Here is a 14665-nt window from a genome sequence, read left to right as displayed (position 1 = left end):
GGGAAAGAAGAATAAAGATGACCTATTACATTTATAACTTTATGTCCTCTAGGTTTATCTTGTTACTGTAATTGCTTTTTATATTTGTGGTATTCCTGTGGTAGGTTTTAAATTTAACCCCAAAAAAGTATGTCAGATGGCTTTGGTTGATTTTTGAATGACCCTAAAGGATTCTGTTTCTGCACGTGGGTGTAGTTTTTGTATTACAAATAATTTGATAGATAAACAAATCCTGTGGTGGTTTTCACCTCCATTTTATTTGAGTATAAACATTTTTAACATTCTGTGTATTAAGTTATAGTTAATAATCAGGTAAGCGCTAGTGTTTTTTTAATAGAGGTTATTTCCAGTTTAACAACAGAATTTTTCAGAAGTTTCTGAGTGGATTTTTTGGATATGAACTACATTTTCTCATGGTTTCGAAACTTGAAAGTATGTTTTGTGTAACTTTTCCAGTTTTAGCTTATGTATGAAGGGTAGGAGAAGAATCGTGAGAAGTAAAAAATTTTTAAACTGAAGCAAGTTGACTCCTAGAGAAAATCTTGTTTTTTTACTCAGCAGACCATTGCACATCACATGTACCTGGTAATATGGAACTAACATTGACTCAGCAATCCCTGTTATGCTCTTGAGGAGCTTACTGGTTACTAAGATTTTTTTAAAAGGCCATTTCTATGCTGTCTAATACGGAGAACCAAGAAAGAATGCTTAGCCTAACCTGAGCACCCAGAGAGGATTTTCACACCTGTGAAACAGAAAGCAAGCCCTGCATGGACCAGAGGATACCACAGGCATTTGGGTCATCCCATATTCCTTGTTCAAAATATTTAAGGGAACTCAAATCTGGACTTTTATCATTGGGAATAGGGGAGAAGGAGTACTAGTAATTTTGATTAGCATAGAATTCAGCTCTGTGAATAAACCTTTGAGTTTCTTACCAGTAGTTTAAATTATCTAAATTCGATTCAGATGAGATATAAGATCATTGTCATTATGTCTGGAATGGAAGCTTGCCCAGTCAAGAGTTGTGTTCCCATGGCATGTAAAGCCATTAAGATTTGTGACTTTACTCTTGTTTAAGTCTCAAATCCAGAGAGTTTTTTTTACCTAAGAAAGAATTTTCCTTTTGATCTGAACATTATTTCTAAGGTTCCTTCGGGCTAAAATATTTTAGTTCTTTCTGATAAGTAAAAAGGCAGGCAGTGCTTATTAGTGGGAGTTCAGATTATCCTAGAGTCTGAGCTAAGATCCTAACAAGTAAGGTGGGGCCACCAGGCATGTGGCAGCTAGTCTGGAATGATGGCTAAGAGCGTGAGTGGAGCAGTAGTGAGGTGAAGAGGCTTGGAAGGCAAACCCAGTAGCACACTAGATTTCTTTGTCTGTATAACAGAATTGAACCAGGTCAAGTGAATTGCAATGTCAAAGCTTTTGTGTTTTCAGAAGGAAAAAAAGGATAGAAACAGTAATGGGAAATGCCCTGTGTCTTTGGCATTTTAATTATCAGCAGGTTATCGATGCCTACTGTGTACCAAAGTCTAATAATACTAGACTCAAGGCAGTAAGTAAAGAGTAAACCACGATTCTTGCCTTGAGAAGCTCAGCATACTGAACAAATTAAAATGTAATAATACTATTGGTGTTTAAAAGCAGTTATGATCATTTAAGGGATTGGGGAAGGCTTGAAAAGAGGAGGTGCTCTCTCGACTGATTCTTGAAGGATGAGAACAAGTTATATGAGATAGAAGAGGTGGTGGCAGTGCCTGCTGGGAAAAGCACAGAGTTGTAATTAGTGTGACTGATTGGCAGCAAGCTAGGAAGGAAGAATAATGCTAAATTGTAAAGGGCCTCCTGTACTTTGTAAATGAGTTTAACATTGGAAGCCATGTGAAGTTTTTAGGAAGAGAATTGTCATGGTCAGTTTTACTTTTTAGTAACGTCTGTGGTGTGGGACTTGGTAGGGAGAGGAGAGTGTAGGACTAATCAGGGGTGGTTGAGGGATAGTGAGAAGTTGAACTAAGATCAAACATGTTGGAAATATAAAATGGAAAATGACTGTCTTTTCTGGGCAATTGTATATAGAAGATGAGGAAAAGAGATGACTTCAGGGATGATAGAATGGTGTCTTTAATTGAGAGACTAGAAGAGAACCCATCAGGGTAAGGGGATGATTGTTTTCAACAGGGAAGCCAAGTGATGTTTAACAATCAGATGGGTTTGTTATTGAGAAGAGAGTTGGGGAGCCTAAGCTTAGATGGAGGCCCCAGAATGAGCAGAATGGGAATGAGCAGACGGAGAAGCTGTGGGAGGAGGTGGAGAGGCATAGAATAAGAACCATTAATGATGGTGTGAATGCCCCAGGTATAGAAGGGAAAGGTCCTCAGTATTTGGTGCCACTGAGTGGTAAAGAAGGGTTAACTTACCTAAAGCAGTTTCTCTAGAGAGTTAGCTAGTCTTCTTGGAATTGATTCTTTTACCATTTATTGTTTCGTTTTTCAACTTTTTACTGTGAAATATTTAATACATATAAAAGGATATATGTATATATGGATATAATAAGAAAAGTCTTCAATATCCATGTACCCCCTTTTAAAAACCAAAACTTTTACCCAAAACTTTGAAACTCTCTCCCACCAGAAGTTGATTGTATTGCTTCTTCAGCGTGAATAAGATTTTAAGCTTAGAAGATATTAACACTTGGGTTTAAAGAAAATGTTTTATCTGTTTATACGTGAAGCTGAGAATGCTTTTAACCAAGAGAGGAGAGAGGTTCATTGTCATTAGATAGAAAAGCCAGTTACCAGTTAGTCATCCAGGGCCTTGCTACTCAAGTGTGACGTGACCCATAGGCACAAGAGAGGGAGAAGCATGGGTCTAGTTTGTTTGAATGGGCTTGGACAACTCTTTGTACATAAACTTTAAAAGGGGGTTGATGGGTGCTATTTAGTCTTGATCAAGGAACAAACTGTGAAATGAATTGTTCCAATTTTATATTTCACATATCTTTGGACAGTGGGGCCTAATAGAAAGAGCAAGTATATCTGACCTGGCATCATCCTGGTTTCATCTGCAGAGGAACTAATGTGTAATTTGCTGGGGATTTTGATGAATAAATGAGTTTGAGAATATGGGGTGGAAGACATCGAATTTATGTCGGGAATGTGGCTGAGAGATTTGATGTCAGATTTAAGGGTATCTTTGTGTACTGAATCAGGAAATGAGCCCCAAGGTTATTACAGTAATATAGTTGTGGAGAAAGTATAAGCCATTTTCTATCTTTATTAGGTTTGTACACACTTACCCTCACCAGGGAGGTGTCGAAAGTTGAAAAGCACTCTCTGCTCCTTTAACTCAATTATATAGACCAGGAATCGGCAAACTTTCAGTAAAGGTCCAGGTAGTAAATATTTTAAGCTTTATAGGCCACGCAGCCTACTCATCTTATGCCCTTATAGCACAAAAGCAGTCATAGATAATAAATGAATGGGCATGACTGTGTTCTAATAAAATTTTATTTAGAAAACCTGTGGTAGGTGCAGTGGCCTACAAGGCCCTAGTTTTCAGACTCATAAGCTAGATTCCAGATAGTTTTTATATAGTGTACTATACAAAATGCATTTTTAAAAGGATTGTATAAAAGAATATACAACAAAGACCATAGGTAGCCCACAAAGCTTCAAACATGTACCAGTCCTTTACAGAAGTTTGCCAGTCTTTGAAGGTCCTCCCCAGCAAAGCTCCTGGTCTGTGCTTATAGGAACCAGCAGCAGTGTGCCCCGTGAGCTGGGGATGCTGGGGAAGAGAGCTTTTGAACCTTCGGGCCTCCAGTCTTTTTCTGAAGTAAAACCAAAATATGTAAGTGTATCTTCCACAAAGTCTTTCAGCTTCAAAGGATGCTAGTCTTCAGCTTTTGGTGTATTACCTCCTTGTCTGTTCTCCTGTCCCTTACTAGAACTCACTCCTTTGAGTATTCTTTGACCCTGTCCCTGTCTGTCATGATATACATCATGACTTTGTGCTTTCATTTGCCTTCTAGTCTTTTCCTTTACTAAATTGGTACTCTTGAGAGCACGAACTTGGTTTTAATTAACTCATTGTTTGTCCCCCCCCATATTTTTAGTACATAGTAAGGCCAGTGGATACCTGGGTAAATGGATTTCATTAGGGTTACTACCCACTGAAGCTGTACTGGTGTCCTCACAATATGTGTTGTGGAATGAACTGCTTTTAATATTTAACTATACAGACAATAAAATACCCTTGGACAGTGTCTGAGTTGGAACCTGTTGTGCTCTTAGTAAAGTATCTGGGATTTATGTAGTACTACCCAAACTTTTCACAGAATCTTTGTGGCCCTTGAAATGAGAAGAGAGGAGAGGTGTACTTTAAAGAGGGTGCAGTGGGTAGCTGCTCAGTGTCAGTCAGGAACTATTTGAATGTTTTACAGACATTAATACATTAATTTTTATACATCTGAAAGATGCAGGGTTTATCCATGAGTCTCACTAACTTAGAGGTTATGAGTGAGGGCTCTAGAACCAGACTGCCCGAGTGCAAATCTGACCCCTGCTTTGGCTTCCTCATAGTGAAATGGGGATAACAACATCTACCTCACCAGATTGCTGCGAGGATTAAACAATTTAATGTCTGCAAAGACTGCAAAAAATGCCTAGCATAGGTAATGAATGTCAACTCTTTATTACTGTTGCTGCTCCTCCCACTCCTGCTGTCTCTTTTTAGGTATACTTGTAGTGAGCAATTTGCCCTTTGGTTGTTAATAAATAATAATAAGTCCTTTCAGTTTTAAATCAAGCTTCTAATCACCATGGTATTCTGATAATGAAGAAGCTCGTCATTTACATTAAAAAGATACAAGTTTTGGCTGCCACTTGGAAAGCAGTGTGCCAGTATGGACCAAGGAGCATGAAGATGTTGCCGTTCTTCAATATGGGAATCTAGGCTTATAAAAAAAATCCAGTATAGAGAAAATATGGTGAGAAGAGTTTGTGACAAGAATTATTAAATAGGGAAAAAGCAAAACTAAATATCTGGAAACACAGGGATGCTTCATTGCAGCAGGCTCCCAGAATGAAAAGTGGTACCCTGCTGTGAAAGTGATCATGAAGAAGACCAGTGATGTAGAGAAACACCTGTGGTGTGATATTAGGCAAAAAACTTCCACAGACTTTTTTTTTAAAGAAAGCCATAAACTGGGTTTGTGGAAGGGGAGAAGGGAAGGAGGATTGTAGCTACGTTAGAGCAGGAACTATGGGATTTTTTTTCTCTTGTTTTCCTTTTTTTGCTGAATGTTATAATATGGTGACACTTTTTATAAAGGAAACTTTTTTTTATATTAAAATGCTTCTACTTAGATCACATTGTTATCTGAAATAATTTTTTAGGTCATTAATGGGGGAAAAAGAAAGAATGGCCGTGAGCTAATCGGAAACCATAGTCAGTGGGAATATCCTAATATACTCCCTCAGGGCTATTCTAGAACCTGGCTCTGGTGATGGTCCTGCAGATAAAGTCACCTCCTAAAGAGGTGCACTCTTTAGATGAAGGCCAGAGTTTATTATACTCTGGTGTAGCTTCTGTGCTTCTCTTCTGAAGTTAGGAGGGGAAAAGCTAATGGTAAGGTAGTTTTTTCTAAAACTTGTATTTGCAACTTTTCAGAACATTTCTCAGGTGAAGAGAAACCTCTGTACTTCTTTTGCAGAAGGCATTACAAATGGGATGTTGCTGGAGAGCAGGGACTGCTTTTATAATTGTCTCTGGGAGTGCATTCTACAACGTACTAAAGCAAAATACCTGTTGAATCTCTGAGCACAGCAAAAGGATTGTGGTGGTGTCTATGAACTGTTGCTTAGATGAGAATTCTTGCTTCTCTGAGTTTTGCAGTGAAAACTTTCACATGCTTTCATTTGGATGCTCAGATGATGATTCCTGTTATACAGAATGCAGTATGATTTTTTTTTTTTTAATTTGGAAAGCATATGAACCTTTTTCTGGTTTTTATAATTTGAGAGACAGAGATCTGTATCATCCTCTCTGTGGGTGCCTAGGAAAGTGTGCAGGATGCATGCCACAGATTAGGACCAGGAGTAAGAGTATGTGGTGGTTGTGACAGGGCCCTAAGGAAGGCAGCTACTGAACTTACTTGAGATTTTTAAAATAAATTCAGACCAGGTATCTGTGTACACAAAAGGTTCTTGTAAAACAGATATGGACTTTGTATGTGTGTATACGTACTTAGCATGTGATTTAAAAGCACATTCATAGTATTAATTTCTGTTGCAGTATAAACAATGGAAAGTAAAACAGTGTGACAGAACCTTAAACAACTGAGAATGTATAGAGAGAAATAATTTATTATAGAGAATGGTTTATTTAAAAGTTTGACAAACACTGGTATAGAGTAAGATTTTTCTCTTAGAATAATTTTCTTTCTCTCTTAAGGTATCCAAGCCCATCAGTGGGATCTGTATCAGCACCCAACCTGCCTACAGCAGAAGAAAATCTGGAATATGTACGGACTCTCTATGATTTTCCTGGAAATGATGCCGAAGACCTGCCCTTTAAAAAGGGTGAGATTCTGGTGATAATAGAGAAGCCTGAGGAACAGTGGTGGAGTGCCCGGAACAAGGACGGCTGGATTGGGATGATTCCCGTCCCTTATGTTGAAAAGCTTGTGAGATCCTCACCACATGGAAAACATGGAAATAGGAATTCCAACAGTTATGGGATCCCAGAACCTGCTCATGCATATGCTCAACCTCAAACCACAACTCCTCTACCTGCAGTTTCCAGTACCCCGGGGGCAGCAATCAACCCTTTGCCATCCACACAGAATGGACCTGTCTTTGCAAAAGCAATCCAGAAAAGAGTACCCTGTGCTTATGACAAGACTGCCTTGGCATTGGAGGTAAAATCTGAGGCTGGTTTTTGGGGTTCTTTGTCATTCGGTTTTCATCTTTAGTTTTAATTTTGTTTCTGCAAAGTAATGACTGCTCATTTAAGGTTATATTCATAGGAATAAGAGAACTGGATGATTTGGAAGGTCCACTGTGAGTGTTCCACATGACATATAGCCATTTGTACATTTCCATATTTCTAACATTGTGGTCAGTTCAGTTGAGGAAAAATATGAATAAATGCCTTAGAATTCCTCTTCAGCCCGGCAGAGGAATAATTTTAAAATATCTCAGGTCTTATTAAAGATTTTGTAAATTATAATAGCATGAAATAGAACTTGAACATTTTAATCACAAAGTCATGTTCTTTCTAAACATTAACTGCCTTTAAAAAAAGATTCTTGCAAAGCTTAGCATATTCCTGTGGCTTTTGGAAATTCAAAAAAGTCCTTAAGACCAGTGCTGATGAGCCTTTTGAGGGTGGTGGTAAAACTGCAATACACAGTTTCTGCCAGAAGGTAGAAGTTTGGTGAGACATCTGATTAAGTCCAGAGGGACCATATATGAGTACAACCCCCCTGGCAGTCCTGGGGAAGAATGGACAGGAGAATCTGACAAATAAAGTAGATTTCAAAGAAGATTTTAAAGATTTTTAGAAGAATGATACCATATATTTTTTAGTGTTATTCTTACTGAAGTATAAAATACCTAGTGAAGTAGGCCGTAAATATTATTGTACCAGAACATGAGATTTGGTGCCACAAATCCCAACGCTTTCACGTATTGATAACTCGTGAAACTGCCTTGTGAATTACAAACTGCAGTGTAAGTATCATTGTATAATTACCATTGAATACTCTTAATATTATCAAATTGTATATGTTAGAAACAGATTAAATTAGTGACTGTTCTCTGCGTATTAACCCCAAAGTCAAAGCAGGGTATGGTTGGGAGACAATTTGGTACATGGCAGAAGGATGAATTAATAGAGCCTGTCACTTCAAAAAAGTAAAACTTAACCCACAAAACAGCCTTCCCACAGATAAAAGTTAGCTATAATTTGTTTCATGTGTATTTTTTTCATTGCTTATTCTCAGTTTTCTCTGGACCAAGAGTCATATCTCTCTGAATTACACCTCCCTCTTCTGTTGGCTGTAAGGAAAAAGTGAGGCTTGTAGCAGAGACTAGAGTCTGGGGAAGACCCAGGTGCTTTTATACTTCCCAGTGGAAGAAAAGGAAAAAAAAAAATAGAGGAAGCCGCCTCCACAAATGGAGTCCTGGCTGTGTAAGCCTTCAGGCTTTCTCATCCCCACATAGAACTACCCCTGAACACCTCTGGCTTAGTCTGCACCTTAGCACTCTAAAATAACTTGGGGTATCCTGGGCTCTTAATACCTTCTAATTTGTGTAGTGGTTTCTGCTTTCTCAGGCATTTTCACATCTGTCATTTCATCATAGGAGTAGAGAGCCTAGGATTCAGAGAGTTGTTGTGACTTGTGTGTATTAGGCAGTTGATTGTTGGCACGCCAACATGAGAACCTCGGGAGGCAAAGTTCCCAGTCAGAATTCCAGGTTCCATAAAGGAAGTCAGGAATTGGGTTGTTACCTGAGCTAGGGTTTAAAGCCTCACTCTATTTAGGACACCTGCCTCTGGCTCTAAAATGTGCATTTTGGAAACCCATGTCTCCTGCACATTCCTTGGAATGTGCACAGGAGGGCCATAGAGAGGAAGATCAGGTACTGTAGAGGGGAACATTTAGGCTTGGTGAGTGGATACATAGGTAGATGCCTTAGACCAGGATGAGGAGAAAGATGCTGTCTGGTTAATGGTGTAATTTTAAGGTAATTCATATACTTGGCCATTACGCAGCCCTCCTAGTCTCTCAGACGTTGGAGAGAGGCCTCCTCATGACACTAATGCAGCCATGTAAGCCTCATCAAAGTCTTGCATTGGTGCTTTACAGTAAGTGAGACCCAAGAAATACACCTTTGCCAAATTCCACTTAATGGTAGTTCTCATTCTGTGTATTTAAATGAGACTTTCAGCTACAGCATAAGTAAATATTTCTATGAATTGTGTTATCTTCTAAAACTTAGTGGTGCCTGTCTGATCTTGTTAAAAACAACTCTCTTGGGACTGTTGTAATTAGGTTACCAGGAAAAGTATTAAAATTAAAATGAGAAAGGTGAGACAAGTAGGACAAAATGTACCAGTAATTGAAGCTTCGTTATTCCCCTTGATAGTGTTACAGAGAACGATGATAGCTTAGGTGAACTTTATTTCTTGAATTATTTCACAAGTTTTTTTTTCCACAAAACTATTTTTGAAAGAATGTTCTACCTAGGAAGACCAAGTGCTATAGGCGTAAAAAATAAAAAAATAAGGGATTGTAAGCTAACAAGGTCCTTGCAATCTTGAGGTCAACCAAGGGTTGCCTCGCTTAATAATAATAATAATAATAGAAAAGAAAGAATGTTCTTTCAAGTAAAGAGACATTTTTAAAACAGCTCTGTGTTTAGCCATTTTCTTTTCTTGCTCACCTCTTTTCAAGAAGCGAGTTGATCCTTGGGATTTACTTTGATTTGATACCTGTGTAAGTAGGATTGCAGTGTGTGTCCTAACTTCTTGAAAACAGGGCTCTCCTATGCTCCTGGAATAGCAGGGCTAAAAGGGCTCCTGAGAAGCAGGTCACACCCTGCAAGAACATTGTCAGGTTGAGGGAAGCCATGTAGCCTTTTCCAAAAGTAGAGCATTAGCCAGAAGAGAATGTTTGGAGCAAGGGTGCTATTGTCATTATAAAATACCTGTAGTCAAAGTCGTGTTCACTAACACAGTGGAGAAGCAAGATGGTTAGGAAAGATCATGGACCCTCATTCAAATCCTTGCTTTTTTTCCTGGTGTGATCTTGAGCAGGTTACTTAAATTTTTTTGAGCCTAAAAGGCACCGTGGCTCTAAAAGTTGATGTTAATTTGTTCATTAATCATCCGTTCATGCAACCAACCTGTGAGGGGACCCTTGTAGGGTTCTGCTACCTAGTGAAAGAATAGAGACAGAAACCAGCAGTGTGGTTAAGTGCAGATAACAGTGTGAAGAAGAGTGGAGATGGGCGTATGCGTAGGTATTGGTCTGAGAAGGCTTCCTGGAGAAGGTGACCCTTGAACTGAGTTATGAAGGGTAAATAGAAGTTAGCTGGGTAATGTGGGAAGGCACTCCTGGCAGAGGGAGGAGCTTGAGTAAATAAGACTAACATCACTAATTAGCTGTAGGTTGGTGAGATGCTGGGTGTTGGGTAAAAGTGGCAAAAGACAAAGCAAGGCAGTGGGCTATTGCCATATTATCAAAGGACTAAACGGAGGAGATTAACAGGTTTCTTGTGTTGCCTTCATTGTGGTATGAAATAGCCAATTTCTCAACTGAGAAGGTTCTGAAGTTTACAGACAATTTACTTTTTTATTTATTAATATTTAAAATAAATTAGCAAATGCTTCAGTCTCCGTATAATCATATCATTTTCACACACTTGTATTCCAGTATACTTTTCTGACTAGAAAAGAAAGGGAAGAAATTTTTTAGCACTTTCAGATTGTACTTAACTTTGGGTGTACACACCCATGAGTATTTGCTATATGAAAATTTGTATCAAAATGTCTAAATGGAGCCTCAGTGGAGTATTCCCCTGTGGTATGGGTTAAAAAACAGTTGATGACATAAGGTAGGGGGTCTGTGGGAATAAAGTCAGTGGAACAGATACTCTGGAGGAGGAATAACCATATCTCAAACTGTAAGTAAAGACTTAAAGTGATTCAGGTTGGAATTAATACAAAAGAAGAAAGGCACATTGTAATACTTATTAGATCATTTAGTCTAACCATTTTCCTAATGATTTTAGCTTTCTATAGCGTCTGAATCCATTGGCCCTCCAGTCTGAACTGGGACACCTCCAAAAAAAACATTCACTCCTTCAGCAAAGGATTGAGTGCTTATTATGTAGCAGGCATTGTTATATTAGTCAGAGTACATCAGTGAACAAAACAAAGGTCTCTGTCCTTGTGGACTTTCTGGGGCATAGTCTCATTTGTAGTTCCTCCTGTCTTGGATGACTTTGGTAGTTAAGAAGTTCATTGTATCCTAGCCCTCCACCAGGAAGAAACAAACCAAGTTCCCTTACTGTATTTACCTAGCCCAGTGTTTGGACTTCAGTGTGTTGCCCTACAGTTGTCCCTCAACTTTTTTTGTTTTGTGTTTTTTTTCTTTTTGGTCTTATCTGTACACTTTCTGAATATTTTAAAATTTTGATTATGTCTTCTAGCATATCGATTACCCACCCCTCAGTTTCATGTTAACTGCACAATTTATAAAAGCACAATCCAGATTTTTATAGTAAGTCTTCTGCATCCTCTCCTAGTCTGTCTCATATCTAAAAAAAGACTGTGAGGTTGTGGTCTGGCATGACTTGTTCTTGGTTGAGCCCATGTTGCTTTCCAAACACCTCATTCCCATTCTAAATCGTAATAAACCATATTTTGCTGATCGCATCAGAACTTTGTCCAGGTTTGATTTCAAGCTCACCTTTTACATTTTATAGAATTTGCTATCATGCCTATTTTAACAAAACCAAGAGACTTGACCCTTCATGGATCTTCCAGTGTCCTATTATATAATTCTATGGCAAGAGACCACTATTGGACTCCTTGTTTGATCAATACTTAGAAATCTTTCCTTTTCAGTATAGGACATCCTTTCATTTTTGGTGCATGTTCTTTCTTTTTATGATGCTCAGTGTTCTTTGAGCTCACTTTTCACTCTCATTGGGGTCATATGTGATTGTACTGTTCAGATTTCTTCTTGGATTGTCTTCTCATTTTGAAACCGCTAGTCGTTGGATTACATCTGGTCACAGAATCTTTTGAATTGGCCTTCCTAAGGCCCATGGTACCAATTTCCTCACAGACTAGCCTGGAAGTCTCAGATTTCTACTTCAGCCAATTGGTTTTGTTCATTGGTTAGAATTAAATTCACATTAGCAGTTTCTTCATTGCTGCTTCTGTGTACTTACTGAGATGACATCTGCAGAGCAAATCTAAGTTTCAGTAGTACTAGTTGTATTTTTTAAACCTCTCAAAGGTTATGTGAGTTCCTCTGCCTGGGTGACCTGTAGTATGTAGCCACGGTGATGTCCGATCTGTACATGATTATCATGAAGCAGCCAACTCAACTCCAGAGATCTATACAGGGTCATAGCCTCCTAACATGTAATGAGACCACTGTCTTGCTTTCTATCATGTTCTAGCAGTGATTCACCTTTTCACTGAGGCTTGTCGGAGATGCCCACAAGCTCACATTCAGCTTCTTAATAAGAATCTGAGGGCATTTCATCAGCACTGACGAGCTCCTTCTCCACCCTCTGTCATTGATGTTGTGTCAGTTATTCTTTGCAGCATCTAGTTTTAGAAATTTGATTTACTTCTGTACTAAAAGTGCCTTTTTCCTTAATCACAGCCCTTTTGTAGGAATTTTTAGAAAATCCTTTAGAATTTTGACGAAGTCCTACTTACCTATTTTTTCTTTTGCTGCTTGTGATTTTGATGTCATATCTAAAAATCTATTGCCAAATTCAAGGTCATGAAAATTTACCCTTATGTTTTCTTCTAAGTTTTATGGTGTTAGCTCTTATATTTAAGTCACTTATCCATTTTGAGTTAATTTTTGTGTATGGTTTGATGTAGGGGTCCACATTCTTTATTTTGTATGTGGGAATCCAGTTGTACCAGCAACATTTGTTGAAGACATTGTTCTTTCCCCATGATTTTTGGCACAAAAATCAATTGGCCATAGAGGTATGAGTTTGTTTCTGAACTCTGAATTCTATCACATTGGTCTGTATATCTCTCTATATTCCAATATCATAGTTTTGATTACTGTAGCTTTGTGTAATAGTTTTGAAGTCATGAAGTATCAGTCTTCCAACTTCATTGTTCTTTCTCAAGATTGTTTTGTCTATTCAGGGTTCCTTGCAATGCTATATGAATTTGAAGACCACCTTTTCCATTTCTGGGGGAAAAAAAGAGGAGGGGCTGTTAGAATTTTGATAATACTGAATGGAGTTTGTAGATCACTTTGGATAGTGTTGACATCTTGATAATATTAAGTCTTCCTATGCATGAACACAGAATGTCTTTCTCTTTTAGCATTGTTTTGTAATTTTTGGTGTACAAGTCCTTCACTTTGGTAAATTTATTACCAGTTAATTTATTCTTTTAGATGCTTTTGTACACGGAATTGCATTCTTAATTGTTTGAACTGGTGTATAGAAACACAACTGATATTTGTGTGTTGATCTTATACTTGATAACTTCGCTGAATTTTGTTACCTCTAATAGCTTTCTTGTGAAATCTTTAGAATTTTTTATATATAGAATCATGTCATCTGCAAACAGAGATAGTCTTACTTCTTCCTTTCCATAGCCCATGTTCTCTTGCATCACAGCATACCTTTAAACTCTGGCTCATTCTACAATCTAAATCCCTTTGTTTTCATGAGAAGTATTAACCAGTAAGCAGCCTTCTTTAACCAAGTTACTGCCCTGAAGGATAATTGGAATTTCAAGGAAGAAATCAAGTCTTCAGTATTAAAAACAACATCCTGTTGTAGGTGAGAGTGCCCGAGACTACTTGACTGTTGCTCAGGACACACAGACAGTCAAGGGGGGTCCTCGCCCTCTAGTTCCAGTAGCTTTGATTTTGGTACAGGTGCACAGAGAACACAGAAGCAGGTATCAAAACAGGTGAAGGCCCCAAGCAGCTCTGTGAGGATAGGGCTGTTGGTCTGCTTTGTTCTCTGTTGTATCCTTCCAGGGCCTGGCTTGATATTTTAGTGAATAAATAAATGAAAGCCACAAATAGGATGAAAACTGTTTAGTGATTATAAGACATGGGTTATTGTTTTATATTTGGGGGGATGGGGTATGGACCCTCTGGGAATCTGGTAAAAGCTGTGAAATCTTTTTCCAGAAAAACAACATACATTAATGCATCTACATAAAATTCTGCAGTTACTTTCAGGGTCTTCTCTAATATCCAAGGCTCATTCATGTCACCCAAGTCATAACTTCTCATTCCAGTGAAACCCATTGTGCTCCTCATCTTATTTTTGTGTAACCTGAGAGTGCATTCTCAAAATATTAGTATGGGTAATGGAGACTGATTGGGGATACCTAGTGCTTGGGCTTTCCAGGGCTTCAACTGGTCTTTGAATCAAGTGCCAGAAGTCAGGCAATAGAATCACCAGAGCCCTTCTGTTAATACTGCAGACAAGTAAAGCTGTAGGAAACTGTTGCCCTTTAACTCTTGCATTCTTGCATGGTCCTCACTAGACATAAAGAATGGGGCTGACTAGTGCCTTACCAGTGTATGCTCAGTTTTAGAGTTAACATGTGCACTCTCCAAGTACTAAGTTCAGCTAGGCAAAAAGATAGCATTATGACAGTTACAATAATGATTAGGATCGTTATAGGGTCACAGTAAAGATGGTATATAAGGTTCTGTCTCCTCTTGATCTGTTGATAGGGTCAGCCACATCTTCCAGGCTTAGAGTGCTCCTTGAACTGAGTTATTGACACCCAGCCACTTTGAGATTGATCTGCCCTCCAATGCAAGTGCTTCTTTTGGCTCAGTTCTACTGTGAAGCCAAAAAAAGGGCAACATAATGGAATTGGGAGTGATGAGAGGAAACAGCAAGATGGCTGTGAAGGA

The 14665-nt window shown here is 38.5% G+C and overlaps 1 protein-coding gene across 1 annotated transcript in view; it reads left to right on the top strand.

Annotated features, from left to right (window-relative positions):
- The window catches only part of CRKL (CRK like proto-oncogene, adaptor protein), a 26638-nt gene that overhangs the window by 3905 nt on the left and 8068 nt on the right, over positions 1-14665 (top strand). The window contains exon 2 of the mRNA XM_006908649.3: positions 6457-6922. Coding sequence (XP_006908711.1) covers positions 6457-6922 — 466 coding nt within the window. The remainder of the gene's footprint in view (positions 1-6456; positions 6923-14665) is intronic.

This window comes from Pteropus alecto, unplaced genomic scaffold (assembly GCF_000325575.1).
Source record: "Pteropus alecto unplaced genomic scaffold, ASM32557v1 scaffold113, whole genome shotgun sequence".
NCBI lineage: Eukaryota > Metazoa > Chordata > Mammalia > Chiroptera > Pteropodidae > Pteropus > Pteropus alecto.
This window is presented reverse-complemented; position numbering and strand designations above follow the sequence as displayed.